At 33.1% G+C, this 25,997-nt stretch overlaps 1 protein-coding gene, 1 long non-coding RNA gene and 1 pseudogene across 4 annotated transcripts; 2 read left to right on the top strand and 1 right to left on the bottom strand.

Annotated features, from left to right (window-relative positions):
• The first annotated feature begins 536 nt into the window (after nt 1–536).
• On the top strand, nt 537–4,454 carry LOC147395048 (uncharacterized). Its single transcript, XR_015181586.1, has 3 exons — nt 537–870; nt 963–1,131; nt 4,321–4,454. It is a non-coding gene; the product is annotated as an uncharacterized LOC147395048 (long non-coding RNA).
• Nucleotides 4,131–6,940, bottom strand: LOC147395047 (uncharacterized). Of its 2 annotated transcripts, XR_015181585.1 has the most exons (3): nt 6,234–6,940; nt 4,424–4,595; nt 4,131–4,213 (listed from the first exon to the last, which is right to left on the bottom strand). XR_015181585.1 is itself a non-coding variant. In XM_086454340.1 (2 exons), exons 1-2 carry the CDS (start codon nt 6,878–6,880, stop codon nt 4,589–4,591), a joined length of 654 nt encoding a protein of 217 aa, XP_086310466.1. In that variant the 5' UTR covers nt 6,881–6,940; the 3' UTR covers nt 4,131–4,588. The 2 variants fall into 2 exon arrangements, 1 of the variants encoding a protein (XP_086310466.1); XM_086454340.1 differs by having other exon boundaries at nt 4,131–4,595.
• A 14,186-nt stretch (nt 6,941–21,126) lies between these two features.
• LOC147395046 (ultraviolet-B receptor UVR8-like) lies at nt 21,127–25,758 on the top strand (annotated as a pseudogene). Its single transcript, XR_015181388.1, has 6 exons — nt 21,127–21,439; nt 22,332–22,777; nt 22,876–23,225; nt 23,300–23,700; nt 24,334–24,718; nt 25,291–25,758. The product of XR_015181388.1 is annotated as an ultraviolet-B receptor UVR8-like (transcript).
• Nucleotides 25,759–25,997: the final 239 nt, after the last annotated feature.

Below are 25,997 nucleotides of genomic sequence, written 5' to 3'. Positions count from 1 at the left end.
TCAACATGAATTAGGCATGTGACCTAGTGCATGTCAAAACTCAAATCTAACTTCTTAGAACTCACAACCAAATACATCGAACAATTCAAAGTGCATTATCAATAGGAAAATGCTGAAATGACACAGAATTTACTGCGATTCTCACAAGTCTGACATGGGATGTGCACATAACCATAAATGTGTTTCCTCGAGATATGAGTAAACACCATGTACGGTTATGTATGCATGTCCACGTCAGAATTGTGAGAATCACAGTAAATCCTGTGTCACCCCAGCACTGTTCTTACCAATAAGTCTTGAAGTCTCGAAAGCAACTCTCTAAGAAGAGACACCATAAGAACTTGTCAACTTTACAATTAGTCAAACTAAACAAGCCACCCCACAAGCAATTGTGTTTGATAGACCAATGTAAATGCACCAACACGGATAAAGCTTATCGTCTAAGAAAACGATAGCCTTAAAATATCTGTAGATACATAACCTGTGAAGTTGATATTAAAGCTACTTAATTAAAGGAAAAACAAGTCGAATTCAATTACTTTATCCTTCTCACCTAATAAGAAGGCTCATTCTTCCTAGCTTTCAACAACTTGGAGCCCTCTTGAAGCTTCTTTCTTTCTCTCTCTCTCTTAAAAGTCTTATCTCAACTAAAGAAATTAAAAGAGTTTCTTCCATCTTTTTTACATATATATATGTAAAGCTACTCTATCCAATATTTGGGTTCAGTCTTTTTTCACCATTCAACTCTATCTAGAGCTCTGAATCTTATGTCGAAACTTCTTTTTGCCTTTTAAAAACCTTCAAATTGCACCAGAGAGATCTTTCTCAATTTTCATATTAATGAAATTGAACATAATTATATTATCTAAGGTTAGTCATCTTTAATTATCTTTAATATTTGTCTCTCCTTCTATATGGTTGTTGATTTAGATGAGTTGTTTCTCCTTTGTTAATTGTTATAGGGATAGCATGGAGAAGGCCTAAGAAAGTTGATGTTTTTGTTGACAGAAGATAGAGAGCACAACTGAACACACGCACGAAGTGCTTGCGTTTGCGCGGTCTTGTGCTCTCTCTTCTTCTGTTAACTAATTTCTTCGAAGCTTCTTGTTAGTACTCTTAAACTGAATGAAGGTAAGTAACACTACCCTTTACATTAATTTTGATGATTTTAACTCATAACTACTTAATATGTACAATTATCTGGTTAATTATTTAATTCTAAGTTTTGAACCTACTTGTTATTACTAAAACAATCAAAGAGAGAAAGAAAAAACTTTGAATTCTAAATTGGGTTTAATTAGAACACTGGCTATGCTAATTTTTTCATCAAAACTATATACAAAGACAAAGAAAAAGACATTAAATACTATACTGCATATGTTTAAGAACATTAATTAGATTTTTTTTTTTTTTTGCCATAATTGTTGAAACCAGATGTTTATATCGTAGAAGACCTTACACATATCTTGTAGGTTTTGTGGCGAACATGTGATTATGTTCTAATGAATTTGAACCAACCAGGTGTGCTAAGCCTTGGATGAGGCAATAGGCTCTTATGTTGCCAACCATTAGTAAGCAAGCCAAAACATAGTTGTTGGATCCTTATTTATGTTTTATTTATTATTATTATTATGATGAGTTTTATAAACAAGCCCTGGGGATGTATCCAAATGTAGAAATTGAATTTTGTTGAAATCTTAATTAGGTTAAATTAGTCCTATTGGGTTTTCAGACTCAAAAGTGTTCACTAACATAGTAGCAATGACACAATGCGTCTCATGCACATTATTACAATGTATGTATTCTTAATTATCATGATCTATAATTGTACATTCTTTAGTACCAAATCTAAAGTTAAAAGTTGCTCAAATCAAATGGCCAAATATCATCAATCAGTCTGATATTGTGTGCGTGAAGGTTAGGTCATGTTAAATTCATTGTTGTACCATAGAACCCCCCATTAAGCTAAAAGTTTCCTTGCTTTACCCCCATTAACCTAAAAGTTTCATTGCTTTAAACTTTAATATAGAAAGTTGTCCATCGAAATATAATAATTAAACTAATGTAAAAGCGCCTTTATGTTTTTGCTTTTTTTCTTTGTTTGGATAAAAAGGAGCCAAACATGGAACGTAATGGAGTCGTTAAAGCCTTCCTTGTACTATTAAGATCTATTATACCACATGTCATATTGACTTATTGAGTATTTCAAAGTTTTAAATGGTATGTTTTCACTGGACAATTTTCTACTTTCAAACTCCAGGGTATGGTTTCAATGAAAAGGATCCAAGGGTTCATGTGGAATTCTCCTGCTTTTAGTTTTGTATAGGGTGATTTAGAAACGCCCTTCAAAGTTTTAGTTAATATATAATAGCTACCCGTGTTTTGGAGAAGCTGAAAGATAGAATTTTAGATAGAAAAATCAAGGGTTTCTACAAGAAATTGAAAATGAGGGAGAACACTCTAAAAATAGTTCATAGTAGAGATTAACTTCTAGAAGATGACTTATTTTTAGGATAGAGGTTTTCACGCTTGTCTTCAACCTTATAATTCTATCTCCTTCAACCTTCAAATCTTGAGAGCAAGATTGGATTTTTGGAGAAGTAAAGTAATGATTTTTTGGAAAGATAAATCAAGGATTTTCTATGAGAAAAGAAGACAAGGTTGAATAAATTAAAAATAGTTTGCCCTAGAGGCTAACAATTTGAAGATGATAGATTTTATGAGAGAAAAATCAAGGGTTTTCGGATAAAAGTTGAAGATGAAGGCATTTAGGTTATTTATGTTCATCTCTCAAAGGAGGCTGTCGTCAAATTGAAAATATAAGGGGTATCCCATTGACCAAAACGTGAAGTGGAAAATTGGATTCGATAATGATCTTCTCTGGAAGACAAAACTCGATTTTTTGTCAAGGACTAAGGTTTGACAACATGGAGCTAACCTACGTCATATTGATCGTCATCCTGAAAAATTTATAAAATTTTAAGCCGATCGTCAACATAATGGAACTCATTCCTATATCTGATCTCGAGAACGATAACATGAACGTAGGTCACATCTAAGAAGAATGTTTTTGGCAATAGTCATTGCAATTAAATCAATGAATGTCTGTGGGGTCTTTTAGTTAAAATATTATTTTTTTACTCTATATTTAATGCTAATCATATGAAAAGAAGACTAGAATTATTTGGCCAATTGAGATAAATGGGATGATTGAGAAAAGCATATATGAACATGTTGAACTATGTACTTTTCCTTTTTAACTATTTTGAGTCGAATAATGATCCCTCCTCTGACATATGCTTCATGACGTGGCATGTGCTAGAATCATAGATTTTCCTTGGGATACACAACTTCACATATATATGGGGATGTATAGTTGTATATCCAGAGGAAAAATCTACGATTCTAGCCCATGCCATGTCAAGGACTGTATGTCAGAGGGGGCATAAAAAAATCATGATGCTATTGAATATTTTCAAAACACAAGTGGTGAGTGTTGTTTTGTTATTTAAAACTTTTAATCCCACATCGACTACGAGAAAGATTTGATTTGTCTTTATATAACATTGTGTTCTACTTGTGTAGTAAAGGTTAGAAAAAATAAGTGGAAGCTCAAGTGCGCACAAGTAAATAATCATTAAAAAAAAAAAGTGCATGCAATAGATGGGATGGTTAGGAGATTTGATTGGGTTTCGTTACATTGCAGTGACATTCAATTTCGGTCATGATGGAGAGTTCCTAAATATCTAGGTTTGATTTTTGCATATTCATTTTATTCCATTTAGTGAATTAATTCATCAATCGAGTTCAGTAAAGTAATGCTCAAGCTACCACCTTAATGACCCATGAGAGATAAAAGCTTAAACTTTTGACACCAATATAATCTAGATGCATTAATATCAAATGGCATCAAAGTCACCACCACATGTCAGATTAAATTCAAAAATAGTAATCAAAGTGAAATTCCCAAAGGAGTGAACAAACATAGAAGGGAAAAAATGTTTGGGACCCAAAATTGTAAAATTGGCCACATAGAAAGAAAAATATGCCCCACCTTTCAATTATGAGCAAAATAATTCATTTATGCCTCTAACCATAGAAGAAATGCAAAAAAACAACAAAAAATACAATTAAAAACCTTTAGATCACATTAATCTCATTAACCATTTTTCTTCGAGAAACATACGATTTAACTTTTCTTCACAAAACTACCCTGCAAAACGAGAGAGAAAAAACTATTGAATAAAAAAAATTCTGAAAAATCAAATAAAAAGCAGCTGATCAATGTACCATATCGGCATCATGAACTGATACACGCAGAGATCGGCCGCACACATGTCATTTATACATGATCATCACGGTGGTACCCATCATTTGCATCACCCTAAGAAGCTAATGGGTAGTCAAAGTCAAAGGGACAAACCTTCATTGTGGGGGCACTTCTCAGTGTTGATCTTTCTAACTTGGTATCTGATCCTCTTAGAGAAGAGTCTGTTTTGCTGTTCTCCATCAACACCCTCCATCGTGCTGCTGCTGCTGTTCTCGATGATTCTCATCAGTGGTACACTTACCTCACTCCCAATTTCAACTAACTCCTGCATAACACATGATCACAACCCAAACTGTTAAGCAAAATCAGATGAATCTCAGCCTTACATTTAAAATTTTAATTTAATATATATATATACTTCTTGTCTTCTATAAAGATTTCATTTATTTTATTTGATTTTTCTTTGGCAGGCCGCACGTACACCCAACACATGTACAACATTAAAAAAATCATCTTTTTTGTGGAGGAGCATATAGAGATTTAAAGGCATGACTTGAGGAGCAAATCCAGTCAGTCTTCTCATGTCAGCTAACCCATGATGGTTACTATAAAGACATTATTTGACTTACTTGAAAATAACTAAGGATTAGAGCCTTGATCTTGAGCACGCAAAAGGTAGGGTCACATTCAAAAGTTTCACACCCATTTAACCTTGACCATAATCGAGCTTAACAATACCTATTCCAATATGTTATTATACTTCATAAATGTATAATTAGGTTTGTAATTAATTTTGTTATAAATTAATAAGTTGTTTTTTTAACCCCTTATTTTTATATAAATTAATATCAAATGACTGCAAATAATTTCATAAAATGCATGATTTTAATTTTTGTTATAGCACCAAAAAACTCCCTAAACATTAGTGAGACCACTAGATTGGGGATTGAATTTAGTCAATTTAGGCCCGATAGAGGTATAAGACTAGTCTAAGCTACAACATGATCCTCTTAGCATAGTCACAAAATTCTTCAAATTTTTTCAAAAAATCATAAAATTCTCTGGATAAGGGACTAATCGAATAATTCAATGAGTCGAAGAATTAATCAATCACTTATTGCTTGACCGTAAAATATAATAACATTTTTTTACATGTTACCCTCAAAATTTATTTTCTTCAACATTTAAATCTCAAGAACAAGATAGGTTTTAAAGGGTGCTGAAGATGAAGGACTTTGACAATAAACTCCAAAACATCATTTGTATGTTTCCCAAAATTTTCCTAAAAACATTCGAATCAACCGATTTGAAATCCTTTGAAATAATTATAAAATCCGAGCTTTCTTACCATGCCTCTAATGTGGGATTAAGTCTTAACCGAATCCAGCCCGACCCGAACCGACCCATTGACAGCCCTAGATCTTGCATCTAAAACATAGGTGTAGTAGGCCTTGTGTCACCATCAAAAGTGTATAGATTTAAGGCCACCGTGGACCTCATATGCTAAATAGTGACCTTACTAACAAAATGACCTCGAGATTGTTAACAAGTCATGGGATTCGTAACAAATCTCAAGGTCTTGTTTACTCATCTCGAGGTCTTTTTAAGGGTGGATGAGGCTTAGTAAGGACTTCTTCTTCACTATGTTGTTAGTGAGGAAATTGTTAGTGTTTGCTAAAGTGCGCCTTGAGTGCCAGTTGAAATTTTGTGGCTACATGGCCCTCACAAATAGGACAAAAAGTGTATAAACGAATCCAACAACATGAAGTGCAAGTTGCCGGAGAGAAAATAGTATTTCCTCCTGCCGCACAAGCATGAAGCTTCATGCTTCCTCACTACTCGTAGGTTCCAATTATACGGATCTCGAGGTCTTCAAAACCAGTCCACGATCGTTTACATCAAATTCACAAAATATAGCATTAGAAACTAGTAATATTTATATAAGATAAAGATAATTTCTTACAGTGGTGCTATCTTCGCAAGGGCATCATCAAAGATATCTGGAACGATCTCACAAGGAGACTCTCCATCTATATAAAATGGGGCCCTATCAGACCAAACGTTCATGATCTCCTGATAATCAAGCTTCAACGATAACCCTTTTTGTATCCGATGTTGATTATTACAATACTCCGCGGAGCAGCTAGTCATCTCCTCTTCCTTCACCTTCTCCTTCTCCTTCTTGTCCACCACTTCCGTATAACACACCCACTTTTCCTCACTCGCATCTCTTTCTTTATGCCTCAAAGCCGTTCTCTCCAACCAACTCACCCCCTCCTCACAATCCTGTCCCCCATAGGCGTACGTTAGCGACAGAGACAACGATTCCTCCTTAGAGTACACCACGCTCCCTCCCGATAGAAGACCGTTCAAGCTAGCACTATCTTCGACTTCGAACAAGTACGACACGTTGTCTCCGTTGTTGTATTCTTTTTCTTCAAAGTAGTTTTCCGGGTGTAACGGAAATACGTTGAGTTGGTGTTGGTTTTGGGTAATTTCGCCGGAATCCGGTGAGTTTGGTTGTAAGAGTTCTCTCCGGAGACTGATGTACTTATGTTTTCTGGTTTTCCGAGCTGATTTTGAGGAAAGGGTAGTTTTCTTGCTTTTCATAATCTCTCTCTCTCTCTCTTAGAGTGAAGCTTGAAGAAGAAAGAGAGGGAAAAAATGTAAACTTTTTTGTTTTTTTTTTTTTTTTCTGAAGTTGGTGGTGGGGAGAGAGAGAGAGAGAGAGAGAGGGGACCCAATCCTCTAATCAGTGAGAGTGATGGGAGAAGGATGTCAAATCTATGACACGTGGCAAGTAGAATTGGATATGGATGTAGATTATGTTGTTATCCGGATTTCTGTTTGACAGTGATGGGTTTTGCAGGGAAAGTTGTAGATATCGTACAGTGCTTCGATGCGCGTTTAGTGTGACAGTAAGTTTTTTTTTTCTTGAACGATACTCACGTGTTTCGTAACTTTTCCGGCATTTTCCTTATGAAAAAACTGGACCGAAAAGTTAAACCACTACGATTAGATCTGGTTTAATTTGGTTGGCCAATTTATTGTTATTAATATAGTTTTTTTTTTTTTTTTTTTTTCAGTTCCTAAAAATATTTTTTTCTTTAAAAAAATAATATATTATCTTAATTATTATTTGTGTACTAAAATATGAGTTAGTGATTTTCTTCAAAAATAGAAACTTATCTTCTTTATAAGTAATTAAATTTTAGAAGAGATGAATCATTTTAAACTCTAATTTAGAGTTTATCTAAAAAATCGAAGAACTTTGTATAATAGATATTAATTTTAAAATGTGGGAAAACCTTAAATCATCTATAGTATATAAAAATAATAAAATAAATCAATTCTGAATAGAACCTAACTTGGGCCAGAGTTACACTTGGGGATTGTCGGTGCACTTGCCTCCATAAAAATAAAAAATAAAAAATAAAAAATAAATAAATAAATAAAATTACACTCTTAGTTGCCCCCTACAACTATTTCTTTTCACTCTTAGTCGTTCTCACAAAATATTTCTACTTTTGGTTTCCCCCCACAACTATTTTTTTTCACTCTTAGTCGTCCTCACAAAATATTTCTACTTTTGGTTGCCCCCCACATGGCAAAATCCTTGCTCTGACCCTGAACCTATCAGTTTGGTTCCTATTAGCTTGGTTCCATTTTAGATCCGGCTTTAATAGGTTCTAATAAAAGGGAACCTGACACCCCTAATTACCTCTATTTAAATTCGTAAAAATCAATGATTCATTTATCATTTTATTATAAAATTCTATTAAACCTATTCGAACATTCAAACCAACAATATTTTTATTGACTACTAGATGGTGGAATGTGCAAACACATGCGTATGAAAATGATTTTTTCTTTTAAATATTAATTAAAGGGTTTTTATAGATTATATAGGAAAAATGATATTTTTGTAATTTTGAAAAGCATCCAACATCATTCTGGGTTAGTAACGACAATTTTCTTTGTTTTTGATCAAAACGACTCTAATTATATTAAATTTAAGAGTTGTGTCGAAATGAATCCATAAGACATTGCATTACACATTGGGTTAATGTGGAGGTGCACACGGAACTATAGATTTTTTCATTCATATCTCAAGGAAAAACATTTATTTTTCCGTGTGCACCTCCACGTCAACACAGTGTATAATGCAGTGTCCTACAGAATAACTTTGGTACTTTCCCAAATTTAAATATAAAAATGAAGGTATTTATAGCCACTCGAAATTTGGTGTTGAACCACTTCTTCTCCACCTTATCTCGTTGTAATAGCTAAGAAGAACATTATATATTAATAATAAAATATTTTTACATAAGAAAATGTTGGAAAACACATTCCTTACTTGGTAAGATTTTAAATCTTACTAAGGGCCTAGAGAGAGAGGGAGAGATACAGAGGGCGGATTTTGGGACATAAGTAAAAAACATATGTAAAACTAATGATTTTTCAAAATATGGGTTAAAAGTTTCAAATTGAGTTGATTTTTTGTGAGAATGATCTTTATGATGAGAAAATCATTCTCACAAAAAATCAACGCAATCTAAAATTTTTAAATCCATCAAAAGTGATTTACAAATTTTGGTAAAAAATTGATGGTTCACATTTTAAATCACTTTTGATGGGGTTAGAAGTTTCAGATTGGGCTGATTTTTATTTTATTTTTAAGATGATCTTCTCATCGTAGAGATCATCCTCACAAAAAAATCAACTCAATCAGAAACTTCTAACCTATATTTTGAAAAATGATTGTTTTTACATATATTTTTTACTTATGCCCCATTATCTGCCCCTATATATAAATATATTGGGTTTGATCCAAGTTTTGAAAATAGACAACTATTGAACTCCCTCCAACTCCCAAATTTAAAATTAAAATTTAACAATGACAAATAACCCTTTTTTTAAGTTCATAGAATTTTGTCCTCTACATCCTTGTGGCATCAGATCATGTTTTTGGATGCCACAAGGTGAGTTTAAAGGCCCTTAATAAGATTTTAAATCTTTCTTTTTGATTAGTAGTTTTTAAATCTTACTAATTAAGTTGGTAAGGCTAGCCTCGTTCCAAAATGTTCATAAAATTATTATTTATATCATTATTGGTGATATTACTATTGTAGTGGAGTTTTTCTTTTTTCCTTTTTATCTAGGCAAGCAAGTGGTTCGTCGTTAAGGGAGGTGAATGTGTGTTCAGCTGGATTTGAACCTAGGTTATGGGATGGCCTCTCCTCAAACCTTTACCACTTAGCTAAGTGGAACCTTCTATTGAGAAGAAGTTTTTAAGGCTGTGACAGAAAATTTTTAGGAAAATGTCGAAGTAATATTAAAATAGACATCGATTCTCACATTGTTGACGTGGATGTATGTATAGAACCATAAATGTGTTTCATCAAGATACTACTTCAGCTCAGAAAAAAACTTTGAAACGGCCAGCCCACTTAAAATTTTCGAAGGAACCATATTCTCTTTGAATTTCACGTGGCATTTCAAAGGAGGTAATCTAAATATTGATGAAAATGTAAGGGCCTTAAATTAATATAAATTGCCACATGGCTTGTAATGAAGAGGGTTCCTTCGAAATTTGAAAGTCGGAGTTGTTTAGCACTGACAAGTCCTAATTCCTTTTCTATGCAGCATGATTTATAGAATATGAGGAGTGACTAAATTTATTTCTATTTAATACACAATTTCATTTTAATAATTAATTTCTTTGTATTTTGAGTAAGTGTCTTCTTGTGACGTTATCATTGAAGGATATGGGCCAAACCTTTTTCTTATACATGCGCCTCAAATGAGATATCATATAAAATTCATCAAGTTGTCTTAAATTAAGTACTCAAAAAACTTAAATAATTAAAACAAATATAGATTGATGAAACACAGTATTACAATCTTGACATGGTGATGTTAGTATGACAAATATTGATTCTATGACCAAATGTTCACATAAAATAATTTATATGAGGAGAGAGAATCTTCTTGTTTCTTTTTATTGATTAAAAAAAAAAAATTTGTGCAACAACGACGGGCAATTTTTTTTTATTTTTTTTATTTTTATAAATGAGGAATTTTCTTTAATTAGTTTTCAACCCTTCCAACTATCCAAAAATAGAACTATGAAATTGAGAATATGAACCCTTTGGTAAATAATAATAATAATAATAATAATAACATAGTAGATTTAGCAATTTCAGATCCACTAAGAGGTGAGAGTCCGTAGGTTGTGAGTTCGATACTCAGTATGAGTAGTATTTCCTCATGGCTACCCGCAAGGGTGCACCCTCACTTACACGTGCCTAGGGAGGGACCCATATGCCTTGTCTCCAACCTTGGCTTTTTCGATCCCCTTCGTCAAATGTACGTTCGGACATCCCTGTCATAAATAATAATAATAATAATAAAATTTAAAAAAAAATTAGTTTGAGTAATTATCACAAAATATTCTAGAGATATTTATGAAAACATAAGCAACTTTTGAGGAATTTACGATTTTGACTCATTGTTCATTTTAATTACCAAAACATGGACGATAACGATATTGAGGGTTTTAGAGTGACAATTTCGCAAGTTTAAAGTTACAATCTAGCAAGTATCTAGTGATTATCTCATAGATTTCACTACTTGTAACAAAATCGTCACTATACAATTACAAACCAACGAGATTGTTCCTTTGAAGGGGAAAATCAGCGAGTTTGTCATCTTAAACCTACTATCTATCACTTGAAAAATCTGCGATTTCGTACGTTCACATTTTGATAATTAAAATGAACAATTACTCAGAATCGTAAATTTGTCAAATTGGTCATTTTCTAATATCATTTTGAAAATTTTAAGCATTTTTTGGGAAAGGTAAGTTGAAGATGGATTTCTTTTTTAGGTAAGATAGATCTTCCATTTATAATTTGAAGAAGAATTAAAATAATAGAAAAGTAACAGAATAATTTACTATTATTTGCTTATTAAAGTACTTTAACTCTAGTTAGTGTAACTAACTCTCCAAGTGGCGTGGCAGAGTCGTATACGTGTTATCATGTTGGATGTATTGCGGGTTGTGACCAGTGAGTCGCTAACCACCACCACATTGCAACAACAATAATACTTAAATATTGACTCAAATAAACTCAGCTGACGTGGAATGTGCATGTGACATAGATTTTCCATTACTATCTCGAGGAAAAAATCTATGGTTCTGTAAAAATCCACGTCAGTTGAGTGTGTTTGAATTTTTTTTTTGAATCAGATTAGCACGGCTCTTGCAACAGAAAAAGTGGTTAATAAATAAAACGAGTGGGCCCACATTGTCGTCCACTTTTGATACATTTTTGGCTTACATGTCAACTGAGCTGCATACGTGGACAAAAGTATCTTTCACTTTCACTTTTTATGTCCCATCTATATGAGCTAATGACGTCATGCTTATGTAAATGAAATACCTAAAATATAACATCAAATCTAATAAATAATTGCTGTAATTATGAGACCAACTAGATGCAGATCAACCTTTAAAAATCCCTTATTTCTTTTGTATTTTTGTGACCACTATTTTAATTTACTATTTGAACTTCAATACCTAACTGTTTAGGGTTTAAGTTTTATTTTAACTTCAAATTTTGTATTCTTTGCTTGTATTTTACTTTAATCATGTTTTATAATTGATTTTATTTGTATTTCTTTTACTTCAATTTAATTAAGGCACTGAATTTTTAATTTTTGTTCAAAATTTAGTTCGAATCTGTGTATTTCAAGAAAACATAATTTTGTAAAAATAATTTCAAAACGAAAATGTTTTTTTTTTTTTTCATAAAAGTTATTGAACTAAAAATAATTTCTTTGGTTATAGTTGACAAAGAAGAAGAAAAAAAATTAAGTGCAAATTTTTTAAATTATTTTTAGAGTATAATCATCTAAAAAAAGTACAAAGGGGATTTTTTAAGTGATAGAGTGCAATTGATAATGGGTAGTGTGCAACTAGTCGGTCCCTAATTATATTACCCAGTATAATAAAATAGAGATTCTTCTTTATAAGAAACCAATCCTTTTGAAATTAAATAAGTGTTAACCTATAATTGGTGTGCTATAAGCAAAAGTTGATGTGTTAGTAGAAACTCTTACCTTATATAAAAGTGACTTTGTTACAAATTCACACTTAATAAAATGAGCTTTTGTGGTTGTGGCATTATTCACTTATGAATTTATTTTACAAGAGAATCATATGTTATAAATAGATAATAAGTATTTTAATTATTAAAAAAATATTTTTTATAAATAAAAGACATAAAAATATGACTTTTATATAATATTGGGGAGTGGATTATATGTAGTACTTTTTTCTTGTAGTTCCCTATTATAACTTTCAATTGTTGATAGAGTGCAACATCATTGATCCAACTAAATCCAACCATTTAAATTTGTGAGGTCGGTGATCATTAATCTTCAATGCCAAGGTTTTTTTATTAATAATTTTAAATTCAATCTTAAATGTAAGTCCTCCAATATGTTTTTTTTAATCAATGAGTCACCTTTACGACTATAGAGAAAGTGCTACAGAGAGTTACAGGAAAAAGTGCTAATCTACTTCCATAATGTCGATGGTAGAGACTCTACAATAGTCACATGTCATGACATTGCCTACCTCAACAATCTTCCAATTGGATGTAAACATCAATATTTACTCAAAAACCTTCAATGGAAGTGTGAAAGATTAGCTCTTCGCTTTCCAAAGAGATTTTCTTTTCAAGATACACAACAACAAAAGATACTTTACCTTCTTTGAGAGGAATTTTATTTTCATGCCAAATCATATTGAAGAGTATACAGTAATTCAAGACTCATCTCAATTCTATAGGATCCATCTATGAATTCCCCAAAGACAGAAAATAGACCTAAAATAGATGATTCTATCAATCAATCTTCGATAATACAATACCATAAAAAAAATGTGGAACTTTGCAATTTAAAGGGTTCAATGACCCATCGATTTTTTAGATACTTGATGGAGGACCACGATTTTAAAACTTGTTTTGACATCGTCGTCCATGAACAAGACCAAGTCTTCTCAGACGAGATATCCAATTTATTTAAGTCGTCTCGAACAAAATTTAAAAAAAAATGCCTTAGAATTAAAACAAACCATGTCTTGAGATGACTTATCAACTCGTCTCTTGGGTGGACAACGCTGAGACAACTTGGACGAGATTTAAAACCATGTGGAGGACCCACACACCAAAAATCAGCTTTGTTTTGATATCTTGCCAATGCTCTTGTGTCATCAAAGCCTCTCTAATATTTATCTAAAGTTTGAGGAGCATGTTTAAATCACCTTATTATTTGTGTGGGAAAGATGCATCCCTCATTTTTTATATACAAAACGTTTACCAAAACTGAACTTTTGCATATAACACATCAATTAATTAAATTACATATTACACACCAATATGATTAAAGATTAAAGATTAAAGATTAAAGAGACACCTAAGAGAAGAAATCTAAAGAGAATGGGAAGGAGGGTTGAGGGTGGAAAAAAAAGAAGAGGGAGAGGAATAAAATAAATTTGATTTAAGAAATCGTATGACACCATATTTAAAAAATCTTGTTTTTCATTAAAAAAGGTCCAACCCTCCCGTGAAATACTCAACCACTATGTCATTGATGAAAACATTGGAAGGAGAACTAATGGGTTTGGTTTCTCTACTTTCTCGTTTCGAAACCCCACGAATCACTGAATTCCTTGGGGCCACCGTCCAAGGTCTGGTTGCCCCTCGACTCAATCAGTTGTTCGTAGCACTTTTTAAGAGGGTGGTGTGTGTGATCGTGGGATTTATTTCAACCGAAAGATGGGGATACCCACGATAAGCGAAAAAAGAAAAAAAGAGAAAATGTATTTGTTTATTTTCTACAAGAAGAAAAATTAGGGTGTCATATTAGAAAAGAATGTACACTATCTTCATTCTTGTAAATCATTTAATTTAATAAAGAATGGTGTGTTATAATTATAGCTTCCAATGTCGTTGCACACAAATAAAAAAATCAAATACCTTTAAAATTATACAAGTAGAAAGAGTCTTACACTATTCAGGGACTTTATGCTTAATTACCCCAATATATATATCAAGGGACATTATGGAAATAAGTGAGTCATTAGGGACACCCCATAAGAAATTAGGTGCTTTTTTACATGAATAATGCTGAAGTGACTCAGGCTGGAATCTCATATCGCACTTCTTCACGTGAAAGTGTATGGGAATTGTAAAAGTCCATGGGCCTAACTCATCCTCACAAAACCGGCTTGTAGGGTGAAGATTGCTCCAGGTTTATACATAGCCCAAGGTCTTGATACCTACGAATTGTGAGACTATTTCTCACACTCCCCCTCACATGTAACGTGTCTTTTACATCCTTGTGATTACCCGCTCTGATACCATGTTAACAACCATTTACCCCAAAAGATCAATCTGATGGAGAAGGCGCAACTATGAATATAAGAGGGTCACGAGTCAAACTAGGATATGATACGTGAGCACGTGATACTCGGGAACAGAGGTGGATAACACAACACTCAACAAGAACCATAGATGCTTTTCATCGAGATACGAATGAAAAAGCCTCTATGATTCATATCCACTTTCATGTCAAGAAGTGCAATATGAGTTTCAGCTTGAGGTCACTCTAGCATGACTATTTTTAGACATAGTGACAGCTAAAAAATTTTGATCTCTTGCATGGATAAGGATGATTATATCGAGAATTTCGATAGTGGAAGAGCAATAGATGTCTATAGAGTTGGAAATATTGATCCACAAATATGCCATTTTGCTATTTTCAGGCCGAGTGACGTCGTAACCCAAACCTAAAGAGCTGGGCTGCATATTAGCCTAGCCCGAAGCCTCTATTTGGCCTTAATTGACCAAACCCTAGCCAATCCCAGATGGGCTCCGGTTGCTTTTGGGTTGGATTTCAGGTTTCATGTACTCCCAATTGTTGGGCCATAGGATAACACCTTGGGTGATCACCAAAGAATGACATAAAATAACAATTCATTTTTTTCAAATTCAAACTCAACTTTCTAGAACATTATGAATGTGAGAGTGAATTAAACTTTTTGTAAGAATAATTTATTGCATATTTAGGTAATGTAACATGATATCTAGACCAAAAAATTTCGGTAGAACCCTTTCTTTTGGATTACATGTGGTGTCTCCAAAGAGATATCCCAAATATTAACCAAAAAGTAGGGGCGTGAAATGATCACAAGAAGCCATGTGTTAAGTTACGAGGAGGATTCCTTCAAAATTTTGAAGCGGCCTGGTCTCTTCAAAGTTGGACTCATATCTAAATGGACATTATGAGTAGGAATTTTAATAGATAGTATGGATGACGTGTAATTGTGGTAAGTGATTTGATGGTTAGAATTCATCCCTCAGTGCCACCCATCGAATGTTGTTTGTATCAGTACACATCAAATGCAAATATTTGTATAATCCTAAATAAATATAGGACGTGAAATTTTATTTTTATTAATTTTGAGAAAATAAGAAAATGTTGTTTAAAGAAGTGAACGAAGGAACAAAAATTAGTACTCGATAGTCGTTACCATTAATTAAAAAATTGTTCCTTTATTAGATCTAATACTTATTGTTGATTGAAATCTAAAATAAAAAATAATAATTTAAATTACAAAAATATTATTGGATATATCTATTAATATATTCAAAATGTTCTATGTAATAAATATAAACTACAATAGTATTTTTATCTTTTTGAAATTCTCTTGATAATAGTAATGGTCTGTTCCTAATAATACAACTCAACGACACTGATAAAAGGGGTGTTTAAAAAAAAATATGGGAGCATTTTTAAAAAATTACCAATTTAGTCACATTTTCAAAATGTTTAAATTGCCGACAAACTGTTGAAAATTTAAGTTTTTGCTTAAGTTTTACCATGCTTAAAACACCCCACTTATGTCAACATGGAAGGAGGCATGTCGACACTATGGCATTTGGACATTGCTTGGTCAATGTTGACATTACAAAAGAGAAAAAAAAAAAAAAGAAGAAAGAAAGTGGAGTGATGAAATCTATTGGGGTGCCCAAATCATATACATAAGTTAAAAGAGTGCCCTTACTAAGATGGGTGTCCTAACTAAGAATTGGGGTGCCTTTAACATGGGTCAAAAGTGTATATGCTCATTTTTATGAACCCATTTTTGTATCGCCAATGATTTTTTGACTCGAAAATTTTCACTTGGTCTATACTCGACTGACATGGCAAGGGGACAAAACCATTGATCTTTTTCCTTGTGTATCCCGAAAAAAACGATCTATGGTTATGTGCCCTAACCATGCGTACTAACCGAGTGAAAATTTTTGAGTTAGAAAATCACGACTCTTTTAGTATTTATTTCTTTTACCGAAAAGGCTACCCACTCTCTTTCATGATTTTACTTTTACATTGTGAAAAATTCACATATAGGGTTTATAAGTAAATTCAGCAAATTGATTGTATAATTGGTAAAAATAAATACCAACGATATTTTTTGTTAAATAGGTGTACGCGATCATCAAATTTCATGTTTTAATGCATCTTAGCATGCCAAAGGAGTGTCACAGGTGGTTTTGAAGGACTTTAATTTGTCTTAAAATGTTCCCAAATTAGGCCAACAATTTGTTACCATTAATGAAGGTATGGTGGACCAACAATGTCATATATAGCGTAATGTCCTCCATTTTCCACATCAATGCATATGCACATGGAGATGTTCCATGTTATTGATGGGCCTACTCATGATGCCGATTGCCCAAAATTTACGTTAATTGAACGATAGAACGATCCTAACCATCTGATTAATGGACTATTAATCTAATAATTTTATTGATTGTTCAACCATTAATGTTAAAAATCTAAATTAGTAATTTGGAGATCTTCCCTGATAAAGTTGGTTTCATCAATGATATATGGGCACCAAATGTGGTGTACAGATGATTGATGAGAAAGGCATGTAGTACGATAACATGGCCCACAATTCTCAACCCGTGACTTGCTCTAAGGGTCATGGTATAATGGGTGTGGGGGGGACCTTGTCTAAAATTTGGGTCAAGTGAACATATTGATGCGACTCTTCTTCATAATGTTGTTATTTGAGATGTCAAATGGATTTGATTTTGATGGGATCAAGGTCGATTCGGAACCGATCCACTAAATGTAAGATCAGTCGTGGGTCAGGATATGGGTGATTCAAAACCAATCCAATTTTTTGATCCTAACTTATAAAATTAAATTGGATTGGATTTGATTTATTACTAGTCATTTGGGATGTTAGTATTGTCCAACATTTTTTTTTTTAATAATACTTCTATTTATTTTATCTTTTAGTTAAAAAGGTAAGGGCATGTTAGTCTTTTTCATTATGTCATTAATAAATGCATTTATTATGTTAGGCATTGATTGTCAAGACATTCATTCAAAAAAAAAAAAAAAAGAGTTGTGTTGTGGTGACACGAACAGAGACACAAAGGTGACAAAATGCTATGGAGTTGCACACATTACTGTAAATGCTTTTCCACGAGATACGAGTAAAAAGCATCTACAGTTATGTGTGCGCCACCACATCATTTTTGTTACCTTTGTGTCTCCGTTTGTGTCATTCCAACATTTTCCAAAAAAAAATATTTAATTCAAAATATTTAAATACTATAGTATTTATTAGGTAAACAAGCATTTATTGTATAAATGACTAATAAATCTTTATCTTTTTTACTAAAAGACAAAATGATGATGAGTAGCATTAAAAAAATATATATATTGGACAATGCTTATCTCCACATGAAGTATTGGACGTTAAAATTCTCGTTTATAAAATACTTAAAATCCATTTTAAATTTTAATTACAAAATTATTATTTCACTTATTTATATTTTTTATTCATATATTTTATCTTCCTCAATTGTTTGATCAGTAGTAGTTACTTCTATTGTTATACGCATATTGTGAGAGCTTGAGAAGAGAAACTTAACCTTTGTATGCTGTGAATTATAAGTGTGTATCTGCGTTCATCGCTCGAGATTTTTGTTTATCCAAGTTTCGATTGAGATTGGAATGAAATATTAATGTTGAAACACTTAGAATATCATAAAATATTTCTAGATAGAAATAATACCTCAAGACGAGATTTTAAATCTTGAGATATTTACGAAAACATGATCAATTTTTGACGAATTTACAATTCCAACTCACTGTTCATTTTAATTATCAAAACGTGAATGATAACGAATTCAGAGATTTTAAAGTGACTATTTCACATGTTTCGCTATTGTCAACAAGATAGTCACACTTTAAACCTACGAACTAGATGCCGATCACATTTTGGTAATTAAAATGAACAGTTAATCGGAATCGTAAATTTGTTAAATTCATCTCACAAAATGGTAATTAACCCTTAATTTTGGATAAATTACAATCCAATTAGTAGTCCCCGAAATCTTCGGAGTCTCTTACACACAGCGTGACTCAATTGCACCTTACCATGTAACCCAGCTCATCCCGTAACAGTCACCCAAGCAATGTTTTATGTTTTATAAATAACAAAAACATCAATTCCGTGATGAATCTGCCAAAGATACAATTTTTTAAGTAAGAAAGTGATCAAATAGATTAAAAATACATTAAAATAGCTAGAAGGCCAACATTAAAAATAAATTTATTTGCTTGCTTCTACATATTTGGAAACTCAGAAGACACAAGAATTTCAACGCCAAAGCCAAGTACCAACACCAAAAACATGTGTTTCAAAAGTTTTTTATTTCTAAAATTTCAGTCAAAATAGAACTAAAAGGTAGAAAATTTGATTTTTCTTGTACAAGAAGGGTTTGTGGTTACTTAGAAATTGGATTTGTTCTTCCACTATATGTGAAGGGTGTGGGACAAGTCTCATGCATATGCCAATAGGGCCTTCTCCTTCCCAAAGGTCCTAACATAGGGTCATATTGAGAGAGGCGTGGGATCCTTTCTCTAAGTCATCTACTCTTTTATGTTCTTCTATCCCTATTTTTAATGAGATAAAATTCTCGTCTAAGTTTGGAGTCGATCGACTACTCTTATTAACAAGACGTGATCATTATATGAGATATTCATGAAAACATGACCAACTTTTGATGAAATTACGATTTTGGCTCATTGTTCATTTTAATTACCAAAATGTGAATGGTTACAATATCGGAGGTTTTAAAGTGACAATTTCAAAGGTTTAAAATGACAATTTTGCAGGTTTCAAGTGACTATCTTGCAAGTTTCGCTACTTTTAATGAGATTGTCACTTTAGGCGAAAATATCAACGAGTCATTTTAAATCCGTGATCTCATCACTTGAAAAACCTGCGATTTTGCACTATCTCGTTTTGATAATTAAAATGAATAAAGTCGGAATCGTAAATTCGTCACAAGTTGGTCACGAAATGGTAATTTACCCTTGTTATATTCTCTTGTGCATGATTCTAAGTTGTGTATTTGTTCTCTATAATGTATATGTGGATTTTAATTTTCATCATAAAAATAAAAATAATACTCTATAAATATTGTATATTTATGCAAGAAGAATAAATAGTTTAAACAAGAATAAAAATAGAATAAATTAATTTTCAACGATAAAGAGGAAATGATTTCGTATTGACCACACGAAATTTCATCCACCGAAAATATTCCACCCAACATTTTTTTCAATTGAGCATTTTCATGGGTGATTTATAGTCATTGCATTTGAGCTAAGAGTGTGAGAAAGAATTATGGTATTGTGGTGTATTCTTGGGAAAATTACTTAATACATCCTAATATAGAAATTTTTTCCTCGACATAATCTCTATTTTTGAGCGACAACTGATTAACTTAGTCAACACAATTAATTTTTTTTCAACAAAATGCTCCATGGTCTAAGAAAAGATCTAAAGTTCAAGAGCATTAAACCAAAGGAAATCTCCTTGAAAAACTTTACAAACCCCCGCTTCTTTATCAAACAAGAAAAAGGATTTATTAAATAATTTTACAAATTATGCTAAACTTACCTTCTACAACACTATCCCTAGCATTGCACTAACGTGCAGGTGTGCACAGAGAAAGAACCATATATACTTTTTCTCGAGATACATGTACTGTACATTCGACAAAAATCAATGGTTCTCTGGCTAAACAGTGTTGCAGGATGTCAGTGTAGCACGATTCTAATTTTACCTATATTTTTCAAGAGATAATGGGTTTGTTGTGATTTGTGAAGCCTAATAGTACTGGCCAATAAGGAGGTACTGTTAATCTTGTTGTGGTTCGTAATTTCATTAATATTATTAATAACCTTAGTTAGATTTCTTGTGATATATATATTTCTCATTTTTAAGTGAAAGAGTGTAATTTGTAATTATAATTTTTTTTTTCAATAGTGAAATCGATGTGATTCGTGAACGTATCTCAATCTTAAAGAAATCATGTAAAACTCTATATTTTTATGTGTGATTTGTATTTTGTTTTGATTTATTTCTTGGTTGAATTACATTTTTCCTTATTAGGCCAATGTCCATTTCAATGAGGATCCACAATGAGTTGAAGTATATTGGTATATCTGTATCAAACTTTTGATACAGATAAGCAAGTAAAATTCCATGTGCGAGGACAAGTATGATTGATGTAAACCCCCTCCTCTTATCTTGAACTAGGGTGGAATTTCACCTCACTTGCCATCCTTTGCGTTTAACCGCACATTCTAGTTAAATATGTTAACCATGGTTAAGAGAATGCTTACGTGGCAGATGAAGCTGCGTATATATTGGGAATAACTTTGATTCTTCACCTCTTTGCGGACACCTCATCTCTTTTAAAACGCTTTGGAGAGAGAGAGAGAGAGAGAGAGAAGAGAGGTACTCTCTCACACACAGAAAGAGAGGAAAAAAAGTTATCGAAAAAATAAATTTTTTTGTCAAATTCTTCCGAATTTCATCACAATTCAATTCCTTGAGATCGACTAAAAATTCAGAATAATTAACGGTTCTGATCCGATTCTCACCCTTTTATACGTCAATTCAAGTCCAGAATCATTTCTTTTTTCTAAGAAAAAACGCAAATTTCTGGCGATGATTCACAGATGCAGATGGATTTCGGGAATTCTCTTCGTCTCTTTGATGTAATTCTTGCTTTTGATTTATTTTTTTATCGATCTGTAACGATCAAAATGTAGAGATCGATCTGTTTTGTTGATAGGTTCTTTGATTACGTGAAGTTCTGGGAAGCTGATTTCACCTTGTTATGGGGATTCTTTTATGGTGTTTGGATCTTTGATGTGTTAAAAATCCGATTTTTTTATCTGGGTTTGTTTGGTTTTGGCTAATTTCTTTGTTAAAATCATTAATTTAGTTCCCCTGTTTTAGTTTTTAACGTTGCCCCCTTGTTTTGGGTCTTTGTTTCCCTTTTTGTTTGATTTAATCTTTGATTAATTGATGATTTTATGCTATGTTGGATTAATCTGGAATTTCTGATTTATACTGAATAATTGAAGAAAAACATCCTTTTTTCTGGGAGAAATTCGTTTCTTTCCTTTCTGTCTCTCTTTTAGTTTGAGAATATTCTTTCTTTTGTTTTAAATTTCTTCTTCCTTAACGTGTTTGATGATATCTGTAAATTCTATCCTTGATTTGGGGTTTTGGGTTTCTCTTCTGTTCTTGATTTAGATGGTCTGCAATGTTTTAGTCACCAAACATCATGCAAAGTTAATTGTTTTGATAGGTAGGATTTTTAGGATAATTTGATAATTTACCCTATTTTCTTCAACATGATTTGGTTTTTCTCATCGAATTCGATATAGATTTCTATTTGGTGGGGTTTGTTACATCTTAAACATCCTTTCTAAAATGGGTTTCTCACAATCTTGTAAATTACACATTAGCCGGTGCTTAGTTCAATTATTATCTTCGTTTTGTAGTTTAAATTGTAATATTTGTCGCTTTATTCCGTGTTTATTGTCATTGTTGTACGAGGTGAAGTTGGTGACAATGTTGCAATTCGTGTTCTGTTTATAGGTTTGAAAATGGGAATAAGTTGATGAGCTAATAACACTCAGTTGATACTTCTGCCCCGGAAATTACATTTAATACGAGAAACAAGAAAAAAGTTGAGAATTTTAGGAGAATTTGAGCGAATTGGTGGACAAGAGTAATGTGGTGATATTCATTTTCACTTTGCAATCAAAGATCTTATTATCATACACTGAGCTCGGGCACTGCAAACTTTCGCAGTGCCCATGGACACCACCACCAGTGGAACCCCGTCGCTACAATACCACAACATCGTGGATCAATCCATTACTTCTCTTATTGTCTCACCTTTACCAACATTTCTTCGCCAACAACGTCATTGCTTCGGGGATTCCACCCCGGGCGAATTCCCCTTAGCTACCAACCCTTCCATTGTTCTTCATGTCCTCACAGGATGTAATTTGGATCCTCAAGATCTTGCAAAACTCGAGGCAAGTACATTATTTCGGTTAAATTTAATAATGTTGAACTTTTCTCTTTATTAGAATTGATAATGCTGCTGATTAAATTACTTTGGGTGTCGTTGTAGGCAACATGTTCCTTCTTTAGGCAGCCAGCAAACTTTGCCCCCGATTTCACGTTATCCATATCAGAGCTCGCCGCTCTTGATATGTGCCAAAAGAGAGCCATATTTAAGCCGATGACGGATGACGAACGGATGGCTCTGAAGGAACGGTGCGGGGGATCATGGAAGCTAGTCTTGAGGTTTTTGTTGGCTGGCGAAGCATGTTGTAGGAGGGAGAAATCGCAAGCAACGGCAGGTCCGGGTCATAGTATTGCCGTCACTTCAAAAGGGGCAGTCTACTCATTTGGTTCCAACAGCTCTGGACAGCTTGGACATGGAACGTTGGATGAGGAATGGCGGCCTCGCCAAATCAGGTCCGTAAATTCCTCTGCACATTTAAAGCCCAACAAATTGAGTCATTAAAACAAATTCTATTAATGTTGCACAGTTCTCTGCAAGGAATCCGGATTATACAAGCGACAGCTGGTGCCGGAAGGACAATGCTAATCAGTGATGCTGGACGGGTTTATGCCTTTGGGAAGGAATCGTTCGGAGAAGCCGAGTATGGGGCTCAGGGAAGTAAACTCGTTACGACACCACAACAAGTTGAGTCGTTAAAGCACATATTTGTTGTTCAAGCGGCTATTGGGAATTTTTTACTGCCATTCTTTCAAGAGAAGGGAGGGTCTATACTTTTTCTTGGGGCACCGATGCAACACTTGGTCATCAAACTGATCCTAGTGATCTGGAGCCGCATCCTCTCTTGGGCCCACTAGAAAATATTCCCGTGGTTCAGATCGCGGCTGGTTATTGTTATCTTCTAGCCTTGGCTTGTCAACCTGGTGGCATGTAAGATTTCTTCCCCGAATTAATTCATTTCTATTTATATTTTGAATTTTTATCAACGTAGTCACCAAGTTGGAATACTGGTATAAAACAGCAAGGGAAAACTTTGGAAAAAACGGAAAAGAAACGAGAAATATAAAAATAAAGAAAAAATGTAATATATATGATACATTGGACATTTATTCTAAGTTTTCAATCTATTTTTGAGTAAAAAAATACTATTGAATATCTATGCATGATAACGTTTCTCCACACATGATTCTTAAAATAATTTAACCATCAACATATCTTTTGAGCAGAAGAAAACACTTGAATTTTTTTGAAAACCTTAACATCAAGACATTATCATCAAATCCCACATTAAGCAACATTTATAGACCAAATTATACACAACAATAAGGCTATGAAAATTAACCTTATGCTTATTAATAAATAGGTTTTTGTTTTATTTTTTTGAAAAAAAATGTGTTTAAAACGTAAAAACACCTTTAAAACGTTGAAAACATGTTTTAAACCTGATTTCTTAAAAAAATAGAGGTTTTTGTTACTATGTTTATCAACTCCATGAGCTAATTATGGTATAATTTGATTTCCAGATTTTAATTTCCTTGTATCTCTCGGTTTGATTCATATCAGGTCTGTGTACTCTGTTGGATGTGGTCTGGGGGGAAAGCTTGGACATGGATCAAGAACTGATGAGAAGTACCCTCGGTTGATCGAACAATTTCAAACTTTGAAGCTTCAGCCCATGGTAGTTGCAGCGGGTGCTTGGCACGCGGCTGTAGTGGGACGGGACGGGCGTGTCTGCACATGGGGTTGGGGGCGATATGGATGCTTAGGTCATGGGAACGAAGAGTGTGAATCGGTTCCCAAGGTGGTGGAAGCATTGAGCAATGTCAAAGCGGTTCATGTTGCTACGGGGGATTACACAACCTTTGTTGTGTCTGAAGATGGTGATGTCTATTCATTTGGGTGTGGAGAATCCTCTAGTCTTGGACACAATTCTGGTGCCGAAGGACAGGTTTGCCATTTTTGCCACTCAGTCCTTTTAGTTTCCTTATTACATCTAATCGACTTTGTTTATTTTTAATTTTCTGGTAGTTCAATTGCACACTTTTATTCCCAACTTTGAGGTTATTTTATGATTCCTATATACCTCTCCCCATCCAAAAATAAAAAATGAAAAACCTTATACTGAATATTTATTTAGCTCTGAACTCTTCAAAAGACTTCCATTGGTTAATTGAAGAGACAATTATTTTGAGTCATGTTCTTGGCATCATAGGGACAAAGTCAGGGTTTGGGAATAATTCGACTAAAGAAAGCTTTGGAAAAATTCGGGAAAATATAAGATAAAACTAAAAATAAAATACTTTTTTTAAGTATAAAAAATGTAATAAATATGTACTTCATATATTAAATGATATAATAACACTTACAAAAATCATGATTTAATCTCGCTTTTCAAAAGCTCTGACTTGTTTTTGGAATCTAGACTAATTAATAAACATAATGTGGTAAGAGTGTTTTAATTAGTTTTTGTAGAGCTCTGCTTTCCATTAAGAATTACTTACGTGTATTCGGTATGTATAGGGAAATAGGCACACGAACGTGTTGAGTCCAGAGATAGTGACATCGTTGAAGCAAGTGAAGGAACGGGTGGTGCAGATCAGCCTCACTAATTCGATATATTGGAACGCTCACACATTTGCACTCACTGAATCTGGGAAGCTATATGCATTCGGTGCTGGGGACAAAGGGCAGTTAGGTGTAGAACTTGTCGGCCAACAGAACGAAAGGGGGACCCCAGAACGGGTCGATATTGATCTCAATTAGTTATCGGAGTCATCACCTCGATAGTTTCTCTCTTAATTCATCATAATGGCTTTGATATCTCATTTGGTTTTTAGATTCCTTGTCTATTTGTGAATAGGAAACAAAAAAATTGAACTTGAATTTATGATCAAAATCTAGGACTCAAGCAGTTTAATATCTGTGATACACTTTGTTAAGTTTTAACTTATTTATGTTTTTCAAATCAATTCATATCTGTTCTCTGTTGTTTGTTTTGGCAATAAAAATGAAAGATTGTTAAACTCTCTAATCAGAGAGACAGAGAGAGTGGTTGTTTTAAATGTGTTTAGTGGGGATTAAATCTTTTTTATAGGATTAAACATGGATTTAAAAAAAAAAAAAAACCAAACTCATCCCTTCTTTAAATGAATAAATTATGATTAATTTTCATAATTAAATATTCAGATTTTCATGCCTAAAAATTTTTGTACATTTTTTTGGGCACT

The sequence above is a fragment of the Akebia trifoliata genome, chromosome 9 (genome assembly GCF_017979445.1).
Source record: "Akebia trifoliata isolate Shusen 1 chromosome 9, ASM1797944v1, whole genome shotgun sequence".
Classification (NCBI taxonomy): Eukaryota; Viridiplantae; Streptophyta; class Magnoliopsida; order Ranunculales; family Lardizabalaceae; genus Akebia; species Akebia trifoliata.
This window is presented reverse-complemented; position numbering and strand designations above follow the sequence as displayed.